The sequence below is a fragment of the Rhagoletis pomonella genome, unplaced genomic scaffold (assembly GCF_013731165.1).
Source record: "Rhagoletis pomonella isolate Grant_MI unplaced genomic scaffold, Rhpom_1.0 Rhpom_scaffold_00004, whole genome shotgun sequence".
In the NCBI taxonomy this organism is placed as follows: Eukaryota; Metazoa; Arthropoda; class Insecta; order Diptera; family Tephritidae; genus Rhagoletis; species Rhagoletis pomonella.
The window spans coordinates 26,868,130-26,895,922 of NW_023458558.1; the positions used below are offsets into that span (position 1 = coordinate 26,868,130).

Here is a 27,793-nt window from a genome sequence, read left to right on the forward strand (position 1 = left end):
GCAACATCACAATGTTGCCAAGTCAAAGAAGTTTAAGAAGGCTTATATCGAATATATTTTAAAAAGAGTTGCCACCTGTTTAAAAGCTTAATAAAATTTAATCAAGTTAATTGAGCTTAATATCACAATATAGTTTTATAGTTTTATTTCGAAGGTCGTTTCAAGTTGCTAAACTTTAATTTAATGAAATACTGAATTATGGAGGTCAAATGAAATAAAAGTGTGTCTGTCACCTGTAGAACTCACTATCGAATTGCAAAGTCAAAAATAAATATCAGTGATGACAGGTGTGTGCCTGACGCGCTTTGTTGAACTCGGTTAAAATCGATTAGGCGCTTACAAAGCCCAAGAAGAAGAGAAGAAGATGATAGTAAGTTCAAGATGGGTTTTAACACCAAAAATTACTTTTTGTGAAAATTGCTGATAAAGAGTATTGAATATAAGCCCTCGATTTGTTGACGGAGATTTCCATTACTCAATAGCTTAAAAAAACTACTGCTTGATTTTCCTTGCTGAGATATTTACAGATATTTTAATATAATTTCATTACCTTATCCATTCTTACGGATTGTTTATTTTTATTCTCTCCCGACTCTTCAAATAATTTTCAAATCGTTTATAAAATTTTATTTTTTAGTACATTGTGACTAAAATGTTACACAATGTCTAAAGGGAAATAAAAGTTCAGCAAATATAAGTATGGACATAGATTAAGTTTATTTGAAATCCTCATTAGTCCGAAAAGAAAATAGCTTCTCAAATTTTCAATTTCTGACTTCAAAAAAAAAAATAACTGTTACTATATTTTTTTGCTACCCTATCTTATTACAACCAAAATGTGTCTACCCTTCCTGCTGCAACTTTTCCTGCGACACAAATTGAATTACATTACAAATCGAGTAAACGACGAGTGACATCCAAGTGGTATTTTCCAAACGTTTAAGAGCTGCGCTTAGGTATACAATCAGAAATTCGTTGAAGTAAATACATATCAATTACTAGTATTTACATATATAATATCTACATATGTATGTATAAACTTATATAACTTTCTATATTCAGGTAAGACTCTTCGTTGTTTTCTCTTTGTCATCGTTGCGGTAATGTGATTGTGCATTTCTTGAATTCAATTTGACTTTGACTTTTGATTCCACTGCTTGCCAGTTCTTGCATTCCGGCTTGATCTCGCGCTTTTTCTGTGCCCAGGGGGGAAAAATATGTATGCACATGCATAAGGAGATATGTGCTTTATTTTCTTTATTTTATCTTCAAAATGTCAAGCACTTTCATCTGCAGCAATATTTGTGAGTACTTTTCTTTACAGGTATCTACATATATGTATGTATGTTTGCGTGTCACTTTGTTATGATTGATTTCATGGTCAGTATGCCTGTTATTCCTCTGTGGCTGAATGCCATTTCCGTTGCTATTATCCTTTAAGTTGCCATAGTTGTGGTATGTCTGAGGTCTTAGCTTTAAGGTACGATAAGTACTTTTACGGTATTACGCATACTTTTACTTTCAACTGTGCTTAGCTTAGAATCCATGTCAAGCGTACTTATAGAGAATTTGGTTGACATGTTTTGGAATATGCTTAATCCAATGTTCATACTTACATGCATGAAAAAGCTTTATAAGCAAAAATTTTAATCTTAAGGGAATTTCTTTGAATTTTTGTAGTACGTATTTAAAATAATTTGTAGCATTATTTATGTAGTATTTATTAAAGATTTTTAAATAAAACAGAGTACCGGGAATTTTACCAGCAAAATTTTGCTAGTTATGTGAATTTAGAAATATATATATATGTCTTATATATTAATAGGCAGTCATTTTTCCTTTACATCCCTTTTACGGCTTAACTATACTTCTAAGGTATAAACAATTGTATATCATTTGAAAGATATTTTAATGCTGATGTGCAGACAATTTTTAAAATTTCAATTTAGTTTAACATAAAGCGAAAAATGCATTTCAAAGGTGGCACCAACACCAATGCTACACGTGTACATGAATTATAGAAACGTAGCAGCATTTTGGGAATAAAATGTAATTATGTACATCAAACAAGGAAGAAGGTAAAGTTGAGTATGTAGAACAATACTGGGCACACCAACACTGTCTCATTCTGTCGTGGTATTAGAGCGTCGCGCTCAGTCCCTGCTAAAATCGCGACTATTACAAGCATGTATGTAAAGAGTACTCCCTAAGGACCAAGGAGTACTCCAAAATTAACAAGAAATACAGATTTTTGGGGCTTTAAATTGAAATTAGAATAATTTAGCAACATTTTTCAAAGATTTCCACTGTCGAAATGAGTTTATAACTAAGTGGCACTTTTTTCCTTTAATATGATTAGATGTAAAATATTAAAAAAAAAAATAATTGTATGAAAAAAGACTTCAGCGACATTTTTTTAAAATTGTATTTTTGATACTCTGGAAACATTTCTGCAACAAAACTAGCTTTTATTTTTTTTTTTTAATTTATCAGCCATTCAAACTGATTTTTTCAAAACAAAATTTGTGTGTTAAAGGGCAAATAAATTTTAAAACCTACTTGAGAGAACAGTTTTAAGTTTAAAATTGTTTATCTTGCTTTTTTAATTTTTGAATGATTTGGAAAAATTGATTCTGAAACTGAAAAGTACCAGGTAGCATGCGATGCTTTAGAGAAAATTTAAAAAAACAAAATAGCAATTTTTTTTGAAAATTTTCAAGGCCAAATTCGTCTTCAGAGCAAAACAAACTTTAATTATTACCACTAGGTATTCTTGAAACTAGAAAAAGTGAAATTTTCAGTTATTAAGAAAAATTTAAAAAATGTGTCTTATATTTGGGCAATTTCTATTAATGCATACTTTAAAAAGTACATAAATATGTATTGTTATTGAAAAGTAAAACGAACTCAGAATTGTTTTTAATGCTCCACTTTTCCCAACATGGATTTTTATATTTACATAAATACCTATAGGTACACAAGCGTACACACTTAAACCCGCCTTTTAATGTCAACCAAGGTTGTTTGTTGATTGTATTTGCTTTTAATGCGCAATAAATAGCGATGGCGATGGTGCCACTTGATAACCTTATCGCCAGTCAACATCAACATACATACATAACTCACTTTGCACGCCGCACAACTCAGCATTTATAACATCGGCGGCGGAGCGGCGTCTCCCTCCACCAACTACAATCCCATGCCTTGAGTACGACAAAATCCTTTGGACAGATTTGAATCTAGCTGCATAGTGAATAAGTATGTATGTACATTTTTGCCTGAATACCAAACCACTGGTAGGTGTGACAAAGGTTGGCATTGTGGGGGACAGCTTGACACTTTCTTACAACACTTTGCACTTTTACTCAATCAATGCCAATGATTTTGTTTTTTTATATTTGCTGGTATCGTTTTTTTTTTGTGCTTACTTTGGTAGCGTGTTGCCCCTTTGAGTTTAATGTTTGTACTTTAAAAAACAGTTTTTCACTTTAATTTACATATATATATTAAATTTAAATTTCTAACCTTGAGTTCGAGATGAAAGCAAAAGGGGTCGCCTTAATTGAATTAGAAGCTAGCGCTGTTCAAGTTTGAGACTACAATGGTTTCCAAATAGAGAAGAATGGATCCATCAGTGGCAGGTTGTCCAATATCCATCTATTGTGATCATTTTGGGTTGGGGTAAGGAGCCGATGTTGGTCTTTACTCTGCCAGTTTTTTTTCATTTGCGCAACATTAGGACAATTAGTCTTCTATACTTAATAGTGTGGTTGTAGCTGGAAAAGCAATTAGCTTCATCGGTACCCAAGCGACTTTGAAAGCGATAAGATACAAAGCAATGAAATCGAGAATTGGGCCATCTAAAAATCGTTTCTTTCTGGGATCGCGACTTAGAAATGTCGAAGGAAAAACGGCAGCTGAAGAGAACGGCCAGCATATCTCTGGGAGAATACCAATGGAGAAAATAGCTTTCGAACACAGACCGTCTACAGACCGGCTTGCCGACATATAAAAACATTGCATTGCATTGCATTTTTGACCGTCTGCAGACGGGATTGCCGGTTCGTAGGTCAACATTGTGTAAGAGAAAGCTGAAAATATGTGCAAGTATATCGGCGAGCCCGTCTCCAGATGGTCTTGGTTTTTCTCCCCTGTAGAAAAAGGTTACTGTCACAGATCGAAATGGACATCATTTTTGGATTTCAACCATTCCTGAATTTATCAACTCATAAAAAAATTTGCCTACTAGAGGGTTAATGAGGCAGAAAATACGATAGAAATACGATACGATGAAACTCCTAAACAGTTTGTATTCGAACGGAAGTGTGAAACTCCCAACCTAGTCTAGTTATCCTTTTACTATCATTTGAGAGATTAAAGTTGCGGTTTAACAGTTTTACAGGTTTTAATCCGAACGGTTAACGTTCAAAGGAACAGACCAAAACTCAAAAATTATCCAGAAAATCCTGATATAAAGATCTTCATATATAACGGCTATTTTCGGTGTCTGATATATAATTCTTACAGCTTCTATATTTAAATTTACTATTGTTGTTTTTGTTGTAGTGATCGATGTCATAAAACTAAAGTAACGGTAGGTCCAGAGAACGTGCCGTTTCGATGTAGTCATGTCGGGGTTATATCTAAAGGGATTCGGGAGTCATGTGAAGAGCTGATTAGTGCCATGCGAGGAATCTTCATCTGCAGGACATATGTATATACATGGGGTGTGTCGTGACCTAGTCTGGACAAGTAAAAGTTCGAGCTGCAACTAAATTTACTCCTAGTTCATGTCTAATTTTTAAAAAATGGCCGTACTAGTACTTAATTTTTAATGATTTCTAATAATTATTTTCCAGTTTGTCATTTTCCTGATCCGTGGGGTACCCTACAATACCACTGATATGTGAGCGATTTACCTTCCACTTTGGTAAGTTCTCGTCCTTAGACATTTAGAACAGCTTAACATTACATCAGACTATCGTCCGTTCACTTCTAATGGCCATTTCAAATACTATTTACGATAAGAAAAAATTTCATCAGTTTTGTTTTTAATAAAGAAATAGCGTTTAAGAAGTACTGAAAAAAACTCAATTCGATTTTGGAAGAAGATGAGAATTTTTTTTTTTTAAGTTCAAAGTATTCACCTTTGCTTTTAGTCCATACAAAAGCCTTAAATTATTTAACACCTTATAGTAAACATACACAAATTCTCTCCGGTGTAAGAGATAGGCGAAATGACAATGCAAAGATGAAGTTGAACAAAGGCAAGCGAGACCAAAGTGCAAAAAAAAGCCGTGACAACGAGGAGGTGGTAGCGTTAAGCACAATGTTTATTTTGCCACGTTCCTGAGAGCTAAGTATATACATACTTATATATGTATACACCATCCTCCCTTCTTTTTTGTAACCAACACATTCCACTTAGTTTTTGTGCATGTATTTGTTGTTAAAATTTGTTTTGTACTGACTTGTTTTTGTGCTTCATTTTCTTGGTTTATGTAAATATGTAACCTTATACGTATTTACGCACTGAATTAGCCCGCTTGTGGCACACTGAGATATAATTAGACGCATATTCTTGGAGAGGACAATAGGATTCGTCATGGCATATTTGCTATGAGCTTAACATCACCTTTTAGCTTTAGGTGTACGCTTGAATTTGGTTTTTGCTTAGTAGGCAAAACTTAAAGTGGGCTGAGTTTTTGATTCTATGCATAATTGTGGCAATTAATAAATCATGTAACGGTTAATTAAGACTGAATGAATTAAGACACTTTTGTAGTAACAAAACAGTGTGAACGTAGTTGGCGACCTTAAAAACCTCTTAGTACAAAATTTCTAATAATTTCTAAATTTCTTAGCTGGATCCTAAGCAAGGTTCGTACCAAGTTTGGTAAGGATTGGTGAAGCGGCTACTAAGTATTTCCTCATAAGTGGGCGGGGTCACGCTCTTTTCCAAAAATTTCATAATGTTATAATATTATTTTGCACCATAATCCTACTTCACATACTAGTTTTCAACAATTTGGTTCCAATATTTACTGAAATATCATAGTTTTTGCATTTTTTCGAAAATACCGTTATATGGGAAGACGGTCGTGGTTACAGTCCGATTACGCCCAATTTCAACAGCAACCTACCTAGGATAAAGGGCAACCTATATACCAAATCTCCTTTATATATCTAATTTTTTTCTCGAGTTTTAAAGTTAGATGGGAAAATGCCCCTTAAACTGAGAACACCTAAAACATAAATGTTTTGGTAATGGCTTAGAATATATTAATTCTAAATACGATTTTTTTTTTATAAATGTAGCTTATACTGAAATAAATTGCGTCCAAATACAGTACGTAGTTTTCAAGATTAACACATTGAAACAATCTGGAGAGATATAGACAATTTAACTCACAACCGCTTCTTTTCTAGTTTTACGTAACTTTTTTTTTTGAATTGATAGCCACTATATTTTAGAACATTTTAACACAAATATTGTTTTTATTTTTAAATTTATTTTAGTTTTTCCAGCTGCATTTTATTATTCAGTATTCACACTTCGGGTTTTTTGAGGAATAATACACTTATATTTTCATGTACACTTTTTCACTCTTTGCTTCATTCAACTCTGTTGCTGTATGACCTTTGAGGAGTTCAATCTGACTCCGTTAGGGAGTCGCTCATTAAAAGGACTCCCTACTAGAGTCAATTTGAGCTACAAAAGGATATTACACGATGCAATTTTTGACACTTCACTGCACTTTTTTCGGTCTCAATTTGAAATCGATTGCGCGTTTTTATTGTTATTTGATGTTAGTGCGGCAAGCAGTCGATATGTATGTTTAAAACTGATAAAGTAAGTATTTGACTTTAAAAAAGCTAAAATTATGAGTAATCAGGTACAAATGATATCGACGTTATTAAGCGGGCGAAAACTTGAAGCCAATAATATTTGAGCTAAGTTTTATCAAAATACTAATTTACGCTTCTGCTAAATTACAGAAAAATATTCCATAAACTTAACTTAAAATTCGAAAAATGTAGGGTATTAAAAAATTAAGGTAGATATGTCTTCAGTTTTTGGTGTTAATTATTTCTTAATTTCTATTTGTTTTAAAAGTTTAAAATGTTTCAACATCGGACAGTAAACTCTTTAAGTGCAGAGCAGTCATTGACTTGCAAGGGTGTTAACAAATTTCCCCTCTGCTTGTATTGCAAATAATATTATTAAAGTTTGCAGCTCAAGTTCCCTCTTTTCTGGGAATTCTAAGCGAGTTTACTGCAGGGCTGCTGTACCATAGAAGTGCCTGCAGCCACCATATATACATACATACATACATACATACATATGTAACGTTTACCCAAACACATTGCTATATAGCGTCAGTGGGAGTGTCTGTGAAAAGAATGAACAACCATTTGTCATGGAAAGAAACTTTAAAAGGAGTACTATGCACATACATACATACATATGTATGTACTGTAGTTTTTCGTACCAAAATCGTCGGTCCCACACGCTCTGCTCAACACACAAATAAGACTTAAACATATCGTACTCATGCATTTGTATGTAAACAAATTTTTGTATGCAACACATAATGCACGTCTCTATATACATAAGTATGCATGTATGTATATTAAAGCATGCTAATAGAAGTGTTTGTAAGATTTCCTATTTGAATAAAATTTGTGTGACATGAAACTTTGCCTCCACTAGAACTACGGACCGCGACGAAGAAAAAAAATGGGTATATACTTATGTAAAGCAGTAGCTTATACAATGCATGTATGTATGTATGCACAAGTATATACGTACTTATATATTTTTCTTGGAAAGTGAAAACTAAGTTTCCACTCGCTTGTTTGTGCCGAAAGTTTTTAATGAAAAAGTTTTCGCGAATGGTTTGACAACAATTTAGTGCCACATATTTTGGTTAAGTTAACGACGGTGAAATATGTATAGAGAGGGCGATTGCATTTAAGGAGCAAAATAAAAAATAAAAAATTATGTTATAAATTCGTAGTTGCGGAAAAGTTTTAAATTTAACGAAAATTTAAACGCTTATTCAGCGTGAAGCCTTTTTTAGTTTTAGTAGGGAAGAATTGTATTATGGACGTACAATAGTATAAGCATAAAAGCATTGAGGGTTTTTAACCGACTTCCAAAAAAAGGAGGAGGTTATCAGTTCGTCGGAATATTATTATTATTATTTCTTTTATGTATGTTACCGCATAACTTTGGACCACGTAAACCGATAATTTTTTTGCATCGGAAAGGCAGTGTCTCAGAGCTGGTCCCATACTAATCTGGTTAAGATCCAATTAGTGGATCATGAGATATACATATATATATATATATATATTTTTTTATATGAGAATTGAAGTCGGTTTTTTTTTGCCAAAATCACTTGTGTTGCTATCAAATCGGGCAAGATTTGGCGTGCAAGTGGTATGATTGCTTCGTGGTCCAAAATGGTTGGTAGATGTAATGAGGCTGACTCATTTGTACCGGAGCTTCTGAGAAGATGCCAGAGATCTTAGACTGCAGACCACTGGGGAATGTCAAATAATCCAAGACATATATAAGTCACTCTCGTGGAATTTCCGACAGACTTTTTTGTATTAATATTAACAGCACCGTGCGATAAAAACAGAAACATTTTACAAAACACGGATCAATTAATATACTCACAAAAGTGTGGGCCAAATATAGTAAAACTGCCGCATAGTGCGGCGGAAATCCAAAAGTGCCGTTAAGATTCGAGTAAAAAGTTTCTATACAGGGCTGTTTCTTCATTGAGTTGCCTAGAGGGATACTCTAAGAAGCGAAAACCGTTCACAGTAACGGACGCCCAAGCACAACATTATTGTAGATTCAAACTGGAATGTAAAAGTACTTTCAGTAAAGGAAATCAATAAAAAACCAAATGGAATCTATGTCCGAACGTTGTTAAAATACGCACAAAATTTTCTGAACATTAACATTATAACATAAATTTTCCAAAGAGAGTGCCTTTTTGTCTATATTTTGTTAAACATTTCGAGTGCTGCCTTTAAACCTATTGGAGGTTACTTAGAAAAGTATAAGCTACTCAATAAAATAAAATTGGGCTGCTAAAATCTGCCACTGGAATTTTAATATATTTTTTTAACACTTTTTTATTTAACTCACCTGTATGTAAAAATTTCGAATTTTTTAATTAGATTTCTTAGAAAGATTTTTGGGTAGCAGTTTTGTAGCCCGTTCAATTTCAGTGCAAGTTTAAATCATCTGGGACTTGAGGTTGATATTTGGCATTTTTTGTTGTAGGTGTTGCTCATTTAAAAACAAATTTTTAAAATTCAACGGTATGTCCTGGCAACTTCAAATTTGAACGTTATCTAAACTTGAGTGGACTCTAAACCTGCATACTCAAAATTTGTCTACCTAGCTACTGGTCTACAAGACTAAAAAGTTTGGGGATCTCGGTTCTTATCCAACCCGATATTTTATTCGAACTGAATATTTGGCATTCTTTTTTTTACACACCAAAAGTACATATGTTTATCATTAGCAAGCCACCTTAAATATGTTTGTATGTACATATGCCATGCAGGTGAACAAGCTACTATACTCAAAGTTTTCAAACAAATTTCAGTTATGTCATGCGCTGCACCGTCAGCTAAACAATAATCCAAACTTTAAGCGTAAAAAAATCTAAAGCACAAATCGTTAGTGTTTTAAATAATAAGCACAAACTCCTAGACTGTGCAAAAATTCACAATGCATGCATATGTACTTACAGTGAGTCAAACAAATGACCACGTGTTGATTTTTTTAAATTTCGTAATGCTTTTCCAGCTTAATTTTTATTTTTTTTATTTATATCTATAAAAGTACCGTCCAAGCTTCAACCAAAAACATTTACATCACAGTTTCAAACTTTAAAGGAAAATGCAACCAATTCTCATCAAAATTTCAACTTTTTAATCTGAATCCTTAGAATATTTTTTGGTATGCAGTTTTATAGCCCATACAATTTTAGTCTAATAAAGTGTTAGTTTGAAACGGCTAAAAAATCCCTTTGATTTTTGAGAATTTTTTTTTGTGACGAATTTGAATTTTTTTTGCCGTTTAATCATGAATTTCTTTTGAAATAAAATGTAGCAGATCGTTGGCAACAAATCCCAAAAATTCAACGCCAGTTTGTCGAAATTGCACTTATTTTGTATAAAAAAAAACCGCAAAAGCAGTCTCCAAACAAAGTTCTAAGAAATCAATACGAATTTTTAACCGGTCGAAACTTGCACTTTATTAGACTAAAATTCTATGGACTATGAAACTGCATACCCATAAATGTTCGGAGAACCCAGATTGAAAAGTTGAAATCTTGATGAAAATTTGTTGAATTTTCCTACAGTTTTTATAATGACTAAGACTTTGCTTTATATGGTTTGGATAAAGCTTGGATTTTTATAGAAAAATTACAAAATAAAATTATCTGACCAAAATCTATGAATATTAAAAAAAAATCTGCACGTGGTGACATGTTTGAGTCACTGTATACATATGCGGAGTGTGTGTGCTGGTTGAAGTATGTAAAAATGTGGTAAACCACTGTCGCTGATGATGGGTATAACGGTGCTAGCGCGGTTGCGTTGGCGCGTCGTCGGAAGTTGTTAAACAACACGTCGAACAGCTGTGATGGCGCCGCCTAATAATAGTGCAAGAACAAAAACAAAACAGCATACACGACTGGCAGTAAATGGTAAGGATGGCGGCGACTAGCAGTAAAAGCAAGCAGCGGTGGTAGCGATGAGTGGTGTTGCATAGCTGCAGGCGCAGTCTGTCCGTACACACCAGTGGCAATATCCCAGTAAAATAAAATTATAGTTTAAAAAACGAAAACCTCCCTATTATAATTGCTATTCGTACTGTCATCAGGTATGTAACTTGAGAATAGAAATCGCTGCATCTTTTAGGCGCATCAATATTACATAGTTACATCCCGAGCTAATAAAAGGAAGGTAATAAAAATATATGAATTAACACCAAAATCGAGCAATAATAGTGTAATGAGTTATTCATCCATTTGGAGAAATAAATTATCAATCAAAGAATTTTTACTTTTACCAAAAATTTTATTAATTTGATTGCTCGCTTATCGATACGTTTTTAGGTAATAAACGAGCTAAGTAGGTAAAGAAGAGTACTTACTCTATTTGTCTTTGTTCCGGAGGTCAAAGTAAGCTCAAAAGAAAACTTCCTTTGCTCGCCCCTAAGGGCATGCAATATTAAAAAGATCAGATATAAAATGCCCGAAGCTGCGAGATTTGTCCATTGCTCGCAAATGGGCGAACTGAGAATAATCTTTGGATGATCCTATTTTTGACTGGGATTTTTATGTATACATGCATACATTTTTACATATAACTGTTACTACTTATATACATACATACATATGTAGGAGTACACTTTGACTCTATTTAACACTAAACCACTTAATAGCTTCATGGAGTTTTGTGTTTTTTTCTCCCGCTGTTTTCACAACAACTATTGCTGCTTAAACTTTCCGTGCCGCAAATTGAACGTGTTGTTGGCGGTTTTGTTGAAGTTTGACGCGCGCAGTTCAAGCTTTTTTTTTAGCAGCCACAAAAATAGTACAGAGTCAGTAAAGTAAATGTGGTGGTGGTAATTATAAAGTTTTCTCTATATTTGAACATACATACATACATATTTTGCATTTTTATACCTTTCGATAATAAGATATAGCTCACATACAACTGATTGTTCAGATATGAGATTTTTCGTTACAACTTCTCCATTTATACAGCTAGGAACATGAAATTTTGCAATACTTCCACCCATTATCAACAGAAAACTTAGAGTGAAAATTAAAAAGATCGGGTCACTATAACCTATAGCTCCCATACAATTGATTGTTCAGATATACGATTTTTCGTTATAACTCCTCCATTTAAGTAGCTAGGTACATGAAATTTTGCACTGTTGTCACCCACTACTAAACCAATAATTTCATGAAATGAAATGAAAATGAATGAAAATGGCGAAGATCGGGTCGCTATAACCTATAGCCTCCATACAGTTGATTGTTCAGACATAAGGTTTTTTGCCATAACTTATCCATTTATGCAGCTAGGAACATGAAAATTCGCACCTTTTTCACTCAGTTTTAACAGTTTTAATACCTACAGTGAAAATAACAAAGATCGGGTCATTATAACATATATCTCCCATACAACTGATTGTTCAGTTATGAGAATTTTCGTTATAACTCCTCCATTTATGCAGCTAGGCTCATGAAATTTTGCAATACTTCCACCCACTATCAACAGAATACTTACAGTGAAAATAACAAAGATCGGGTTACTTTTACATATTGTTCCCATACAACTGACTGTTCAGATAAGCGATTTTTTGTTTTAACTCCTCCATCTATGCAGCTAAAAATATGAAATTTCAAACTATTTTCACTCATTACAAACAGAAAGTTTACAGTAAGATTAACAAAGATCGGGTCACTATAACCCGATTTATTGCCTCCATACAACTGACTGTTCAGATATGGGGTTTTACTGTAAACTTCTTTATTTGGACAGCTAAAACCGATAAATTCCGTAAGCTATTTTTTAAATGGTAATACAAAGTCTACTGAGAAAATTGTCAAAATCTATGCTGTATAAACTTTATCTCTTATACCACTGATTGTTCAGATACCAGTTTTTGCGATATATCTCATTTATGTAGGAAGCTAAACCCATTAAAATGTGTTACCGGTTTACATACCGATCACACAGCAGTGGAATCACTTAGATTGGTGCTATATAAGGTATATCTTCCATACCCCTGATTGTTTAGATATGATTTTTTAAATATATGTGAATATATACATTTTTTCAAATGCAGTAATCTGTCAAATTAAAGTTTTCAGATGCTCATGAAAGGTATGAAGCCTTCGGCATAGCCGAAGACAGCGCTGTTCTTACTTACTCTCTCGTTGCATCCAACTCTGATTTTCATAGAATCGCTTACTTTAGTGCATACGCACATACTTAAGAGGTAATAGTTAATATAATTGCGCTCCTAAGTATCTCATCTGTTTACTTTGGAGCTGTTTCTACATATTTTTGTTTAAGAAACCCTATGGGCCGCCTGATGTTCAGCTCCAGGCAATAAATTCTAGCATCTACCCCATCTTCTATGTTAAAATATTTTCCCATTGAAAACAAGGTGCTACCAGCGCTACTTTTTGCAGTTTAGCAATGCCTGAATGTAATCAAGGACTACTCCCAGATCCTTGAAGCGGTTTTTTAGGGTCAATTCGGTGTTACTTAACTCCCACAGGAAGAAAAAAATTAACCTTTCATTTTCGTCTATTTTTCATTATCGGGAAATTTCTAAAGTATTTAAGACTACGCTGATTGTAACCTATTTTATTCTATTTTGGTTAATCTTTTACTTCTGTAGTGGACAATTTTCAATTCTCACTTACCTTATCACGAATATCTTGCCTCATCTTTTCACGCTCCTCTTCCATCTTACGATGCTTCTCCTTTCGTCGCTCTTCGGCCTCACGTATGGCCTCCAGACGCTCCCTCTCCTCCTCCTCTGCCTTTTCCTTATCGTCGCCATCATCGCCGCCATCACCACCTACGGCGCCTGTGAAGGGAGAAATAAATGAAATATTCAAATTAGTTTTTATTTTTATTTTTTAATACAGTAGTAAATAACTATGTACTCGCATAAGTGTATAGTTTGATGATATGTATTTAATTGGAATTATTATTTAGAATAAGCTTAAGAAATGTCTTCTCTCGATCAGACTTGAAAAGTAATATTTTTGCTAAAGAATTTGATAGTAAGCGTAGTCAGTAGTGAAAAAAAAAACATTGAAGTGGACTCCTCGCAATATACTTGTCAGAAATTTGTGTAGCCTTTATGGAATTTTGCTTGGCTTTGTTTAATTTTTTCAATTTTTTTGGAATGTTTGAGATTGTTTTTTTCGAGTGTTTTTGCTACATTTCGGAATCCTTCGGCATTCCTTTTAGATTTTTTTGGAGCTTTCCTGTTAAATTTTTTTGACTTCTGGGGATTATTCGTAACTTTTTAAAATTATTTATGTTCATATGTCCTTCTGTAATTTACAATGATTTTAAGCTTTCGAGTTTAACACATTAAGATTAAAAATATTAATTTATATTGGAATGTTATGTTATGCACTCTTAAATTTTATAAATAATCATTATTTTTAAAAGGGAAAAACAAAACTCAATAATAGTTTTTATCTTTGAGCGAAGAAATAATAATCAAATAATAATTATTTCCGTTGAGCGAAAAACTAAAACATTGTAATAATAAATACTTTTTTAATCGAAAAAGAAATCATAAAATAATGATTAAATTCTACATTAAATTATTTTACTTATAATTATTACTGTCCCTGGTTTTTAATAATGGTTTGGATTAAACTTACCTACACCTCTACATACCCATACCCATATTGCAATATTCAATTTATCTTATGAACCCTCTGAAAAAATATTTTCCCCTGTTAGTCGTCTTAAACCTCTTACTTTTGGCAACTATATTGCAATTTTTACTTTATCTTATCAATTTACTTAGACTTTTAAACTGGACCTCTATCAATACATCGGTGAAATGCGCATACAAACATACAGACAGACAGACAGACAGAGAGACAGACGGACAGGCAGACAGACAAAAATTCTATAAACTGTTGATCTGGCCTAATACCTATAATGTATAGACATCGGCCTATTACGAATTTTATTATATGTATAGATGTGTTCACTGTGTCAACTTGGATATCATCCGAGAATTACTTTTGTCTAAAGGCCGTACCTTGGGCTCTATTTTACTTTACAAATCTCTCGTTATTTTATATGGCCCAGGAAATTGAGCGATGGCGAACAAAGATAAAAGAGATTTACGCAAGTTGAAGGCCCTGTTTATCCAGCTCATATAAATTCATCGCCAACGCTGGCTTGGACATGTCTCACTTATGGATGTTCCCAACAAAAATTTTGATTGCTTACTTTTTGTATCGATTAAGTAATGCATTACAATACACCGCAAGACAAAATTTTTCACTTTCTCGTTTACTCACTGCATTACCTGTAACCTTTTCACTCATCTCTTCTCAACTGCTCGACATGAGAAAGGATTCATCAACGAATTGTATTTTGTATTTTGTAATGTTTATTTTAAGGCGGTGATTCTAAAAATGCAAACATTCTGATTCTAATATGTTTATATTTGCAAGCCAATTTATCTATGTGCTTGCAGCTATAACCGCATCTGCATGTATTGTGTAAATGCCAAGAAGAAGAAAATACCACAAAATAATATTAGGGGTATTCACGATCCGGTGCATACTGTATAGCATGGTGATTGTATAATTTTGTTGTTGTTTCATGTGTTCAAATAACAACAAAATTAGACAATCGTGCTATTTATTCTATCTATGCACCATGATAGCCAGCATGGACCGGATCGTAAATACCCCTATTACACAACTTGCGAATGCATGAATATGTATAAATATGTATGTACAAGCAAATATTGTCTGGCTCATTACATACATTCATACAAGTACTAGTAGTACAATTGTGTGGCTTTGCGGTTATGTGGCTTAGCAGATCTTCGGTAAACTTTAATCTGTAAATTTAATTTGTAGATTTAAAAATGCTTGCTTTACTACACACACACACACACACACACACACACAAAACAACAGATAATTATTCATGAGATTTTTCAGTATTAAAATACATAAATATGTAAGCGAAGAAAATAAAAACATTAAATTAACAAACACATTTCTCATTAAAATGACAAGCGGAAATTATGTTTTACGTAAATTACATATTTAAATGCAAATCGTCATGTAAAGCAAGCTTTCTCCTTGTTTTTAATTTGTTGTTGATTTTAACTTTAGCCCTGTAAAAAGAAGTTTTTTATTGTTTTCATAATGTTCATGAATTTTTAACTATTTATGAAATGCGGCAGGTGTAATCGGATATTTTTTTCTACTAGCATTTTAGTATTCATTTAAATGCATTTGTTTTAATAATACAATTAAAATGATATTTTAAGTGCGTTTTACCACAAATCGTTGAATTAACATAACTCAGCATTTGACACACATGTACATATGTATGTATGTATATAGGTATGCATATACTCCAAAATATTTATGCTTATTAAATGCATCGTTTATTTAGCTTTTTTCTTTGCTGGCTGTAGGACAAATCATTTTACATATTTCGATTGCGCACACATTTGGCTTAAAGTAAAAAATGTTTATAAAAAAAATGCGCTTAATTTGTGTGCAAATTTAAATGCTTATACATTTTGTATTAATTATCTTTTTTGAAGTACTTCACTTTTGTTTCTCAGGTTTGGTGCAAGTTTAGTGTTGTGGAAATTCATATGCCTGCATGCACAACTGCTGTATATTAATTCATGTGGAAGATGAACTGAGTTCTTTTTGTGATTTTTTTGGAGTTGATGTGCCAATTCATATTTCCTGTATTAAATTTGCTATATGATAAGTAAACTCCTCTGCCACAACTCTCTCTACCAAGGTTAAGCAGAGCTTTTTTTTGCCATCTGCTCTGAGCTTACTTATTTGTAGAACTTGCATTTGTCTGGCTTTAAAACTACCTACAGCGCTGCTAGCGGCTACGTGCGCATTGCCTATGTAAGTTTTGAGAGTTTTTGTCTCATCGTGAGTAGGGTAGTCTTTAACACTCACGATATCACCCCATATGTTACCATAGGTTTTAATATCGTCTTAGGATTTTTGGCCTTAAATTCGGATATTATCCGCTAGACGTTTGCACACTAATAAAGCTTTTTCTGCTCTCGATATGGTTGCGCTTACGTGCTTTTTACATAGAAGCTTGGTGTCCAGGGTCAGTCTTGGATACATAATTTTATTGGAAATTCACCCTAATTAAATTCTACTTAAGTTAATATCTCTCAAGCCCTCTCATGGTGAAATAACATAAACGGCACTTTTAAAGGGGAAATAATACCAAAATCTGAGTTTTGCTTTACTTCCAACAAAGGTTGGCTTGGCCACGTCGTTCGAATGGACTCCGGCGTTCTAGCTCTGAACCCGCTGGTGGTAGCAGAGGAAGAGGGAGGCCCCCACTGAGTTGCAAGGACCACATGGAGAAGGACTTGGCTTCACTTGGCATTTCCAATTGGCATCAGTTGGCACAGAAAAGAAACGACTGGCGTACTTTGTTAAACTCGGCCAAAATCGCTTAGGCAGTTCCAGCGCCAAATAAGAAGAAGAAGAAGTCAACGAAATATCATGTGCGACGATTTCATGCTGGGGATAGTGTTCGCTTAGCGAACCTGAGGGCCTCGGTTCGAATCGCAGCGGGCGGAAGTTTTTGTTTGTATATTTTAAAAGCGGCTGGTCGCATTCTATCCCCATTCTGGTATAAAAGGACAAAATAAGTCTCTTCGTAGGACATGCTCGAACAAGAAGCGATATTAGTTGCATGTTATTTTGCGCATGCTTCCAGAGTAATCCTCGATTAGTCGCATTTTTGCAGGGTAAGAACAGAAGATATTTGCATTATCCAAAAACTGTTAACAGGGTGTTCCTTTATATTTTTTATGAGTACTTCTTACTTGTAGTAGTATTTTTCCGCCAACACTTTTTCTTTCATTGTAGAGTACGCCTTGATGTTATAACACAAATGGAGGGACCTAAAATTGTACGCTACTTCCGAACGACAAAAGATTTTATGAGAAGCTTTTTCAAGTTAGAATGCACTGGGAGGTTTGCCGTTGCTACCGCTGTTAAAAAATAACTTTCTTTAACTTCGGAACAGGGTTGGACCGGGGTCATACGACGTGGACGCACTAATCACTCAGCCATAGCGGCTCTGGTAACGCCTTACTAAACCACTTGCTTATTTATCTCTTTACTGAACCATAAACAAATATATATAATTTACCTATAAATGATATTTTTGAAAGACGACTTTGTGATTGAAAGATTTTATTCAAAAAAAAACAAGGAAATATATTTTAGTTTCGAGACTGAATCCATAACACAAGCAATACATTCATATACGGATGTAAATATGGCTATTCATTACAACGAAACCACCTCTGAGTTCGACAGTTTTACTTGAAATCTATTTTGCAACTTATTGGCCTATTCATCGTTTCTTAATACTTGGGTATTCCTTAAGCAAATCATTTACTTTATATGCATGAACTCAAGTTTTTACTTTTCTTAAGTATTAACTGCTTACTTTGCAGCTATGTAATTTCATTTGCTCCTTTCAATGTAAGTACATAATTTAATAGATATTGTACTTAATTTAATTTCCATTCATTGATTTCATTAAACTGAATTTTATACAATCGCCCAGCTCACACAAGTCAAATTAATAAGAAAAGTTTTTCTACCTCTCTGACTTTTATGATTCCATACACATTTCTCTCTGCACCACAGTGCATTGTCGGGCTCTGCATTCCCCACCAATGTAAGCTCAATTTTAATTTTACGACTCTTCTTTTACTAATTACATTTGCTGCTTTGCACAATACATTTAAGTTAATTAAAAGTAATTTTTTGTTGTTGTACCAAAAAGTTTCTAATGCCCAAATGAGTGTAGAAAGCAGCAGCGGCAGGAGCAAAAGTAGAAGCCAGTGCCTGTAGGAGCTTCAGAAAGTGTGTTTTTGTATTTGTGTACACACATACATACATACATACATACGAATATTTAAGTACAGCAAGTGGCAAAGTTGAAATCAATCTACCCTTTTAAGTCGGCTGTCAAATACGTATTATTTTGTTGCATAGGGCTTCACAGGAGTGAAGATATGGAAGTGAGAAGTATATATAAATATGGGGGCAGGATATATACTCGTATATTTGAAATGTAATGGTATGGTATAAAATGCGAAAACAAAGTAAGTGGTGAGCTATGTATTTAGCAGGCAAGATAGAAGAGCTTATATTTTAAAGGGGGCACATAGAATCGGTAGGCAACAAGGCAAACCTGAAACGAAACTCTACAGCTGTATTACAAGCCAGTGGCATTGCCCATTTAAGTTAAGTAGTTGGAGCATTGAAACAAACCATGCAGCAAGTGCGTTAATAACTCAATGCTCGGTAACTTTATGCCAACTCCCATAAATGTCAACAGTTTTTGAACTCAAGTGTTTTTAATTGACTTAATTATGAAAACTTTGAATGATGAGGTGGAGTATTTGTTTGGACTTTTGTTTGTTCATTTGTTATGCTCCCGAATATCTACGTATTTACTAAATATTTAGATATTTGTAAATTTCCAGCGTACCAAAGTGTGTGTTGTTTATGAATTGTTGGTTGCATGAAAAGTTTAGATAAACATGAAGCAAAATTAGTTAAAAATTTATTATTAATTTGCAAAAACAAAATTGTGTAGCAGTTAAAAAATTGGTGCCTCGGGCCGCTTTACGGAAGTGAAATTATGAAAAGAAAAACATAAAATATGGATATCATGTTTTACAGGGGTTGCCATCTGTTCAAAAATTAAATTAAATTAATTTAAATAATTTCTTTGAAGTATGGGTATGTATCGAAATTGTTTTGGAAACGACTTGTTTACAAACTAAACGCAGGAGGGTTGCCACCTATTTGAAAATTAAATTTAAGTTGAACTAAGAAATATGTTAAAAAGAATTTGCTTTGAAAATCGTTTGAAGAGGGTTAAACATATTTGAAAATCTTCTATTTGTTTTTTCTTGGATGAGTTTAAGAATGTTGAGTTCTGTTGGGATAAATTAAATAACGAAAAGTTACGGTTAGGTTTCTGGTGGTGCAGGTTCAAGTCCAACTAGAAATTATGTGTATTTGGTATGCCAACGAATCAACCTTAGGTGAGGGTAGGCTGACTAATAAGGTTCATATGACCTACATAGATAGGCTCTATATCCAGAACCAATTTTGGAGAGGATCGCAGGACTATTGGCGAACTTGAACACCTTCTAAAAGTTGAACATTCAGAGCAGATGCGCTCTTGAAATTTTTATTTATTGGTAGGAAGCAACACGAAGGTATGTAGCGGCCAGCAATGAGTGTCCGGTTAGCGCCAAATAAGAAGAAGAAGATTGTCATAATATAAATTAACTTTTCATTTTTATGATTTCTGCTTAATTATTCCGCTGCCTTTTTGTATGGTTAAAAATTTCCCTGGAGAATGCAATAAAAATCCTTCGTCAGTTTCTAAGTCTTACTGAGATCAAATTCGGTAAATGTAAGTTATTATATACAGTTTAAATTTAAATTTAATATGTATTTTTATGCCTGCAAATTTAACTAACTGATACGCGAACTAAACCAGTTTGAGAGATTTACCACATAAGGTGGCTTAACTGCTTCAACTGCAGCTCTATGCAATCCTGCCGTGTATGAATGTGGGCCATCAAATATGAATGTATGTACTATGTATACGTGTCGATAATTTTATTGTTTTAGTTTTCGCAGAAACGCGAGCTACTCCATTGTTTGGTTGGCGATTTTCGTCAACAACTGCGGTCGTAATTGCATCGCTAACAAAGCAACCACATAGCAGCGCTTACTTCATGCTTACATGCACTCGCAAAATAAGGGCAGTAAAAACGCGGAAACCACAGTGCATCGGAAGTGTTGGAACTTTACTACAATCGTAGGTGATTTTTTACGATTTTCGTGACCGCTTTACCAACCATCTACTACGATTTTCCTTCAAAAATAATACAGTACATCTATTACAGTATCTGAACTCAAAAACATTCGAGTAAAACTGTATTCATTTTAATTTAAAGCAAGAAACCATGAAATCATAGTACATAGTTATGGTGGCTATAGTGTTGTAATGGTATGTCTAGACTCTGGAGGCCCATTGCACCGAATTTGCATTGGGCCGAAATGACTGAGCGCGTAGTCATTAAAAAATGGGCTAGGTCCAAAGAAAGCTGTAACTTTTTTAGATTGGAAGTCTTCCCCCATGACCAGGCACCCAGACTAAGGATTGAGTGCTCTATGACACTCTATAAGGATTTTTGATCACAAGTAGCTTTGAGTATAGATTGGCAGTCCGAAAGTATGGAGACTTTTCTTCTGACATATTGCCTGTTTAATAAGTCGTGGGCGGTCTTCAGTATGGCCACCTGGAATATCTTTGCGTCTTTACTTAAGGGAAAAATTTTGCGGAATCCCATAAAACCCGTGTGTTTTTTGCACGATAGGAAATAAAATGTCATTCTTCGTAAAGCTGAGGATGGGATCAATTTGGTCTGAGAACAGGATCGTAGTACATTATGCGTATGTCTGTAAAAGGTAAAAATTTGTAGAATTTTCATAATTTTCGCACGGACGTGTGTGAACTAAAATTATGCCAACTTCCCATATATCGGAAATACGAAAACTCAGATATTTCAATGATTAAAGCCCCCAAATTCTTCCAATTGCTTCCCAATTACGTCATTTTACACAGCCGTATCAGTTTCGCGGTGATACCAAATTCAGACATCGGTCACTAAGTCGCCTTGGTTGTTCTAACAGGAGTTCGCCCCGCTCTTGAAACCTGTCCTTGTTTTTTCTGTCGTTCAACATTTCAAAATCTACTACGGAATTTTATTTTCTGCTACGATATTTCATGTGCTTAGCTTCCATTCAGGCTTGCCGTAATTCCAGTTCCATGCATCGATATTAGAGTATGCATAAACGATATTGACATTTATTATGCGCCCGGCAAGCGATTTTTAATTGTGAGTAAATTAATTTAAAAGCTGCCTGTGAAAATTGTTAATATTTGTGGTTTAATTAAAATGTTTGGCATTCTATTGCCTATATACACAAAAGAGTGAGTTAAAATATATAGTTATGTACTGCCACTAACCACTCTCGATGGACTAACGAGTTACATCAATGTAAAGCCATCGAATTTTTCAATGCATTTATTTAGTGTTTAAATATTAAAAAAAATGCCCCGACAATTTTGCATATTTGCGCTAAAATATCTGCCAGAAATGCATACCATTACGCGTAAAATTTATGTTTTTTATGCGTGTTGACAATGCAACATGAATGTATTTTTTTTTTTTACTAAACAACAATGCATTTGTTATTATTTTTGTAGCCTTGCATAATATTTACCAACACATGTGTGCTAAGTGTATGCTAAGCGTTCACTCAAATCAATGGTATTACAGCTGCTACTGCTGCTTTTATTTTATTACTAAGCTCTGATTTTGTATGTATTTACTTTATGTATGTATGTCCACATGTATGTAAGTAAGTACTTCCACAAATATTTGTACTTGAAAATGTGTGCATTACCGTTAAATATTTGTGTTTTTTTTTTGTTTAACTCGTTGGCGCTTAATGGCTGTGAAAGCTCTCCACGGATATGCATATACATACGCACTTTATTTTTAAGCCGTTATGCAATTGTATGTCATTACATAGTCGTATGAATTTTAGTCGAGTGCCTTGTGAATAGCTTTAGATTCGATTGAACATGTTTTAGAATAAATATTTTGATTCTAGTTTTTGTTTGTATTTAGATTTCACCCTATCCTGTGTAAAGGTTTTTTTTTTAAAACATGTTTTTTTTAGGAATTTTCAAACAAAGAATTCACGGGTACGGTTTATCGAAATGTGGTGACAATTTATTTATTTTTTGATTTTTTTATGCGTATAAGCTTCTTCAAAAACTTAAAGCCGATTTTAACATTTAGTAAAACTTGTTTTGCCATTTTTATCCTTTTAATTATCAAATTCGTATGGCAAAACATTTTGAGGCGACCAAAAAAAAATACACTTCCATTGCTTAAAGCATTTCAAAGCTTGATTTCATTTTGATCAAAAACATCAGGCCTATGCAGAACACTAAAGCAAATGTCTTTTATTAAAACTTCAGACCTTTTACTCGATTTGTTAAAATAAAGTTAAAATAAAACGGTATGCAATTTAAAGTACAAGCAATTGCTTATGCCGATTTCGTTTCTACCGAAAAATGCAACCTTCTCTTTGCCCTCTACGCACAAACACTAAAAAAGGGCAATGAGAAGGCATCATTTTTTGGTGAAACGAAATCGCGTCAAAAATATGAACACCCTTACGTTTTTATTTATTTATATTTTCCATACCAAACTTTGCTTATTTTTTAAATAAAAACATAGTTAATTCAATAGCAAAAACCACAAGAATAGCTTGTTTTTGTTAATTCATACAGAACTCGGGGAAAACGAAAGAAGAAATTTTCAACGAAATTTAAAATTTTTCAATTGGGTTTCTTAGAGTATTTTTGAGTAGCCTTTTTTACGGGACGAGTCATTTAAAGCTGATCGGGATGAAATGATATTTAAAACAAAGTGACGAATTTTCGTGGGACTGTTCAATTTGATATTGAAGTAAGAATATGACGTTCCAGTTATTTTTTCGATGTATCTTCAAATTTAAAACTTTATTGCTTGCTGGTGGTCTTCAGCACTAGGTTCTATCGTATTTTCCTAATTTAATCCTCTATTGAACTATGTATTTGCATATGCGACGGCTTTTAGTGCAGCCGAGACGAGGCGATAGCGAAAAGGGCAGCATCCCGTGTGTGTGCGAGTTTCCAGGTACTCTCCAACTAAATTAAGTAGTAAACTTCTTTTTAAGGACACATAAAGAGTTTAGCCTGTCTCTGACCTGAACATTCCAACCAGCGTCTGTTCAACAATATATTTAAATATTCTACATATATTGGCTATATGGGCAATTTGTTTGGATTCAGCAATCAAAGGGGGATAGTTTTGAGCCAAATGTACGTTTTGTGCATTACCTCCAGCATCAGTGAGCTTATTGATCTTTAGTGCTTTTAGGTAGAAAAGGAATGACTTTAGGGTGAAGTTATATGGACCATCTGGCAATAGTGCCTTAATGTTATTAGCGGATTTAAAGTGGGCTCTAGTCGATTTTTTTCGGCTTTTAAACCTAATCCTACTTAATAAAATTAGTGCTAACTTTTCCATTGGAGATTTTATATTCCAACGGAAATTCTTCTCTGCATTTACTTTATTTAAAATTGAGCATTGAGTGTAATGACAAACAAACAAACAAAAATCCAAGACTGATCCAGATATACCCCCTCATTGGTAGTATAATTTTTATTATTTCCATTAGCCGTATTCCTCTCCGCCATTAATTCTATAAATAAATATCTTTTTCATAATCTTCGCTTCAGAAATGTATAAAATTTTCCATGTTAAATAAAATATCAATTACGCATCACTTTTACTTTGAAGAGTTCATCGCATAAAAGTAGGGAGCGTTCGATTGACGTTTACAAATCAATTGAATAGCCTCGATTGACTTGCCACAAATGAAAGGGGTTCGTTTTGTTGGTCACACCGCCACAAAAGAGCTGCTTTCGTTGAATGTTAGGTAAGCGAACGAGCTCGTACCATGCGGATATAGTATGAAAAGGCACGAGACGAGAGTGGTTTGCTTTGTAGCAAAGCCGTGGGTCGAACAAAAGAGGAATACAACTACATAGATTGAGGGTTGAAATGCAGGAAAGTAGTAGATTGCACAAAAGATAAAAGGAAATCGATTTCAAATGCTTCCCGCACATTGAAGAATACACTCAAGTGCTGACAAAGTATACAGAGCAATGGAAAGCGGCGGATACCGAGGTGGTAGTGTACATAGAATGAAAAAAGGAAAAACGGTCATCTAAAATTAGATGGTGTCAATAATGTAGGAGGAATATGTACGTACACTTGTATGCCTGTATGTATGTATATATGTATGCACGTGTGCATGCTCGTTTGAAGGTAAGTGCCAGTAAATATGTTACAGGTCAGTTAATAAGTAGCTTTCGTGAAATATTCATAAGTGGTCTGTGTGGGCTGAGTGGGTCAAGTGTTTCAATGGGTAAGCGCCAAGCGAATAGGCACAGCTGTATAAATTAGCCAATGAGTTAGCCATGGCTAAAAGCTTCTGGGTAAATATGCAGAAAGGGAGTGGTGTAAGTGAAAATGTTGAAAGAAAACAACTGCTTGCGTGAGCAAAAACTTACAAAACAACGGCCAGTGTAATTATTTTATGTGTATTTTCCTTAGAAAAAATTATAGAAAATCTTTGCATACATTTTTGTAAAATAAAAAATTGCAATAAAAAATTGTAATTGTTGTGTGCACTGCGGAATAAATATGAAAACACAGCATTCAAACAAATAATTCACATTTTATGGCCGAGCAAGGAAGCGAATTGAAAAAGAAAATGTTATTCTTTTATGGCTTCCTTTTTTGTGCCAACATATTCCTGATTTCTTTGTTTGTTAAAATATAAAATTGCAGCAGCAACTAAATGAGAAAAAAACAGTACGTAAAATTGCGAGCCAATTAAGAGATTTTTAGCTTTTAATTAGCGGAAAAAATGAGCAGAAATTGAAGTAAACAATCACCGGCCGCTGGCGAAAAGCAAACAAAAGCAGAGAGTATAGGAACCAACAAATTATTATTACATGTTAGAGGAACATTTCAAAGGTACAGAGGAAGATTTAAAAAAAAAAAGGTAAAGTTGGACAAAAATGTGTAAAAACTGGCAGGTAATAACTGGGCAGCGCTAAGGTTTTCGCTTTGATAACTTTTGGAGAACACCCTATCCGCAGGCAGATTTTTCTTTTTAAATTTTTTGCTCTTTACTTTTTTATGAGATGGTTGCTTTTGTGTAGAAGAGGAGAAAAAAGGTATAAAATTAAGGTAATCAGGAAATGGATATTCCAGAGAGCTGTGCGCATTCAGCACTGAAAATTGTAAACAATTTCGCTTGCATGAATTTTAGAATCAGACAATGTGGTTGGTGCAAAACTCGAAATTGTAGAAGGTGGATGAGTAGCATTCATGATTGAAAGAAATAATGATAACTGGCAAAATGATGAATAACGTTGTATAATACTTGGCAGCCAATTAAGAAATGGTAGGTGAAATGTTTTTTCTGTAGCTTTGTATGTACGTGCTTTTAATGGATCATAAGATAAATAAAGCATATATAGAAAATAGTTCTTTACTAACTACACAAATATATTCGTTCATGAAGAAAAATTTCAAGAAAATATTCCGCGGAAACACTCGTAACACATAAACACATTTTAAACTTGCAAAAAAATTTGACTAGTTGGATACGACTCCGGTAACAACTGCAAAGGGGTGTCTAGATTTCTCGCTTAAACCATCTTGATTCTTTGATGAATTTTCCAAAGTCACCTATAGGTGCTAGGTGTGTTTTTATGTGTTTTCCTAGTGCTTTATGTCTACTGGGCGTTAGACCTGGGCATTAACAAAGGACATTCTGGACACTTTTTTTTGCGTCCTTCTAGTTGAAAGCTGCTCCATGCTCCATTAAATGGGACTCCCATTTTCTTTGCTTGCCTATGGACCAGAGGCCCATAATGGTTGCTACAACTCCAAATACTTCTGCCCTAGATCTATTAAGCAGGTTTAGTGTGTTCGTCCTTTTATACTCAGGCCTGAGTTCCCTGGCTTCCTAGCCAGTCAAAGAAAATGCAAACCATTTTATCTTTGCATGACTTCGCGGGGGGAATCCCAGTGCAACAGCTTCGGATTCTTCTAAATAGGCTCCGGCCTTTGCGAATTCATCGGCCTTCTTATTGTGTGAGCATGTTGTTGATTTCTTAATACTACCGATGCCTTCTCCTAGAATCGTGCAAGTTTCAAGGATACCAAAAACTTCCGATTGGAAGATGCTCGCCTCATTCCGTAGACGGAAAGACAAGGAGAAGCCAAGTTCCTCGAAGTATGTTTTCGAAGTTGAGGTTAGATTTCATATAGGCGTTTTTTTGTTGTGATTGCATTTCGTTCATGATCATCCCGTGATTTGACGAGTTCCCCATAGTTCTGACTGCCTGAGTCTGAATGAAAATTTCAATTTTACATTTGAAAACTGGAAAATTTTCAACTGCAGCAAACATGAACGAGAATTTTTAACTTTTTTTGTTGCAGCAGCTTAGTAAACTCTGTCTAAATCAGAGAATTGACTACATGTTTTCTTAATTTTCATCTAACGGCAGGCGGGAGTCGGAAATTTTTTGGAGGCGGAGATTAAGACTTAAATGTCTTTTCAATGCCTCATCGTAAACTTCTGTATGACAGCTAAGGTGCACTCAAGCCAACCCTCTAACTACTTCTAAACTAGTTTGGCAATGCAAATTTCGATTGAAATATTTTTGGAAAATAATGAACTTTTGTTACTCTTTGGCAGAGAGAGCACTCCCACCTTCGGCCATCGCCGCCACCGTCAGAAACTGGGTACAGGATACCTCAGAAATGACTGGGAAGCTTCGAGGTGCTACAAGTGGGTAAACCCAATGTTGCCCTCATTCTATATTCGTGTAGATTAGAAACAGATTAAAAGAGAAAACGAAAACAGTGGAGTGGAGAGGAGTATGAATGCTATTTCCTTTGAATAATCCATAACCTATTGCTTAATTATTTATGACTTAATATTTTATCAGTAGGAAACATAACGTCAAAAAATGGAGTTGATAGCGACTGGGACATGGGAGGATCAAGAGGGTTGATTATAATTAATATTTAACTTATAAAAAATTATTATCCATTATCGACTTCCATGGGAGTGAATAAATTCCCTGAATCCCCCTCTATACCTACACAGCTGACAACAAATAAATGTTAAGTCGAACCCACTTAAAAGCATTAGCAAAGGTAGATTTCAGAGCTTCTTAGCATCGTTGGGTACAAACT

The 27,793-nt window shown here is 34.2% G+C and overlaps 1 protein-coding gene across 3 annotated transcripts in view; it reads right to left on the reverse strand.

Annotated features, from left to right (window-relative positions):
* The window catches only part of LOC118737364 (complexin), a 126,156-nt gene that overhangs the window by 13,762 nt on the left and 84,601 nt on the right, over nt 1-27,793 (reverse strand). For 2 of the 3 annotated variants that reach the window (XM_036467816.1, XM_036467814.1), the window contains exon 2: nt 13,491-13,657. In XM_036467816.1, coding sequence (XP_036323709.1) covers nt 13,491-13,535 — 45 coding nt within the window. In that variant the 5' untranslated portion in view covers nt 13,536-13,657. The remainder of the gene's footprint in view (nt 1-13,490; nt 13,658-27,793) is intronic. The other variant, XM_036467815.1, reaches the window with a different exon arrangement.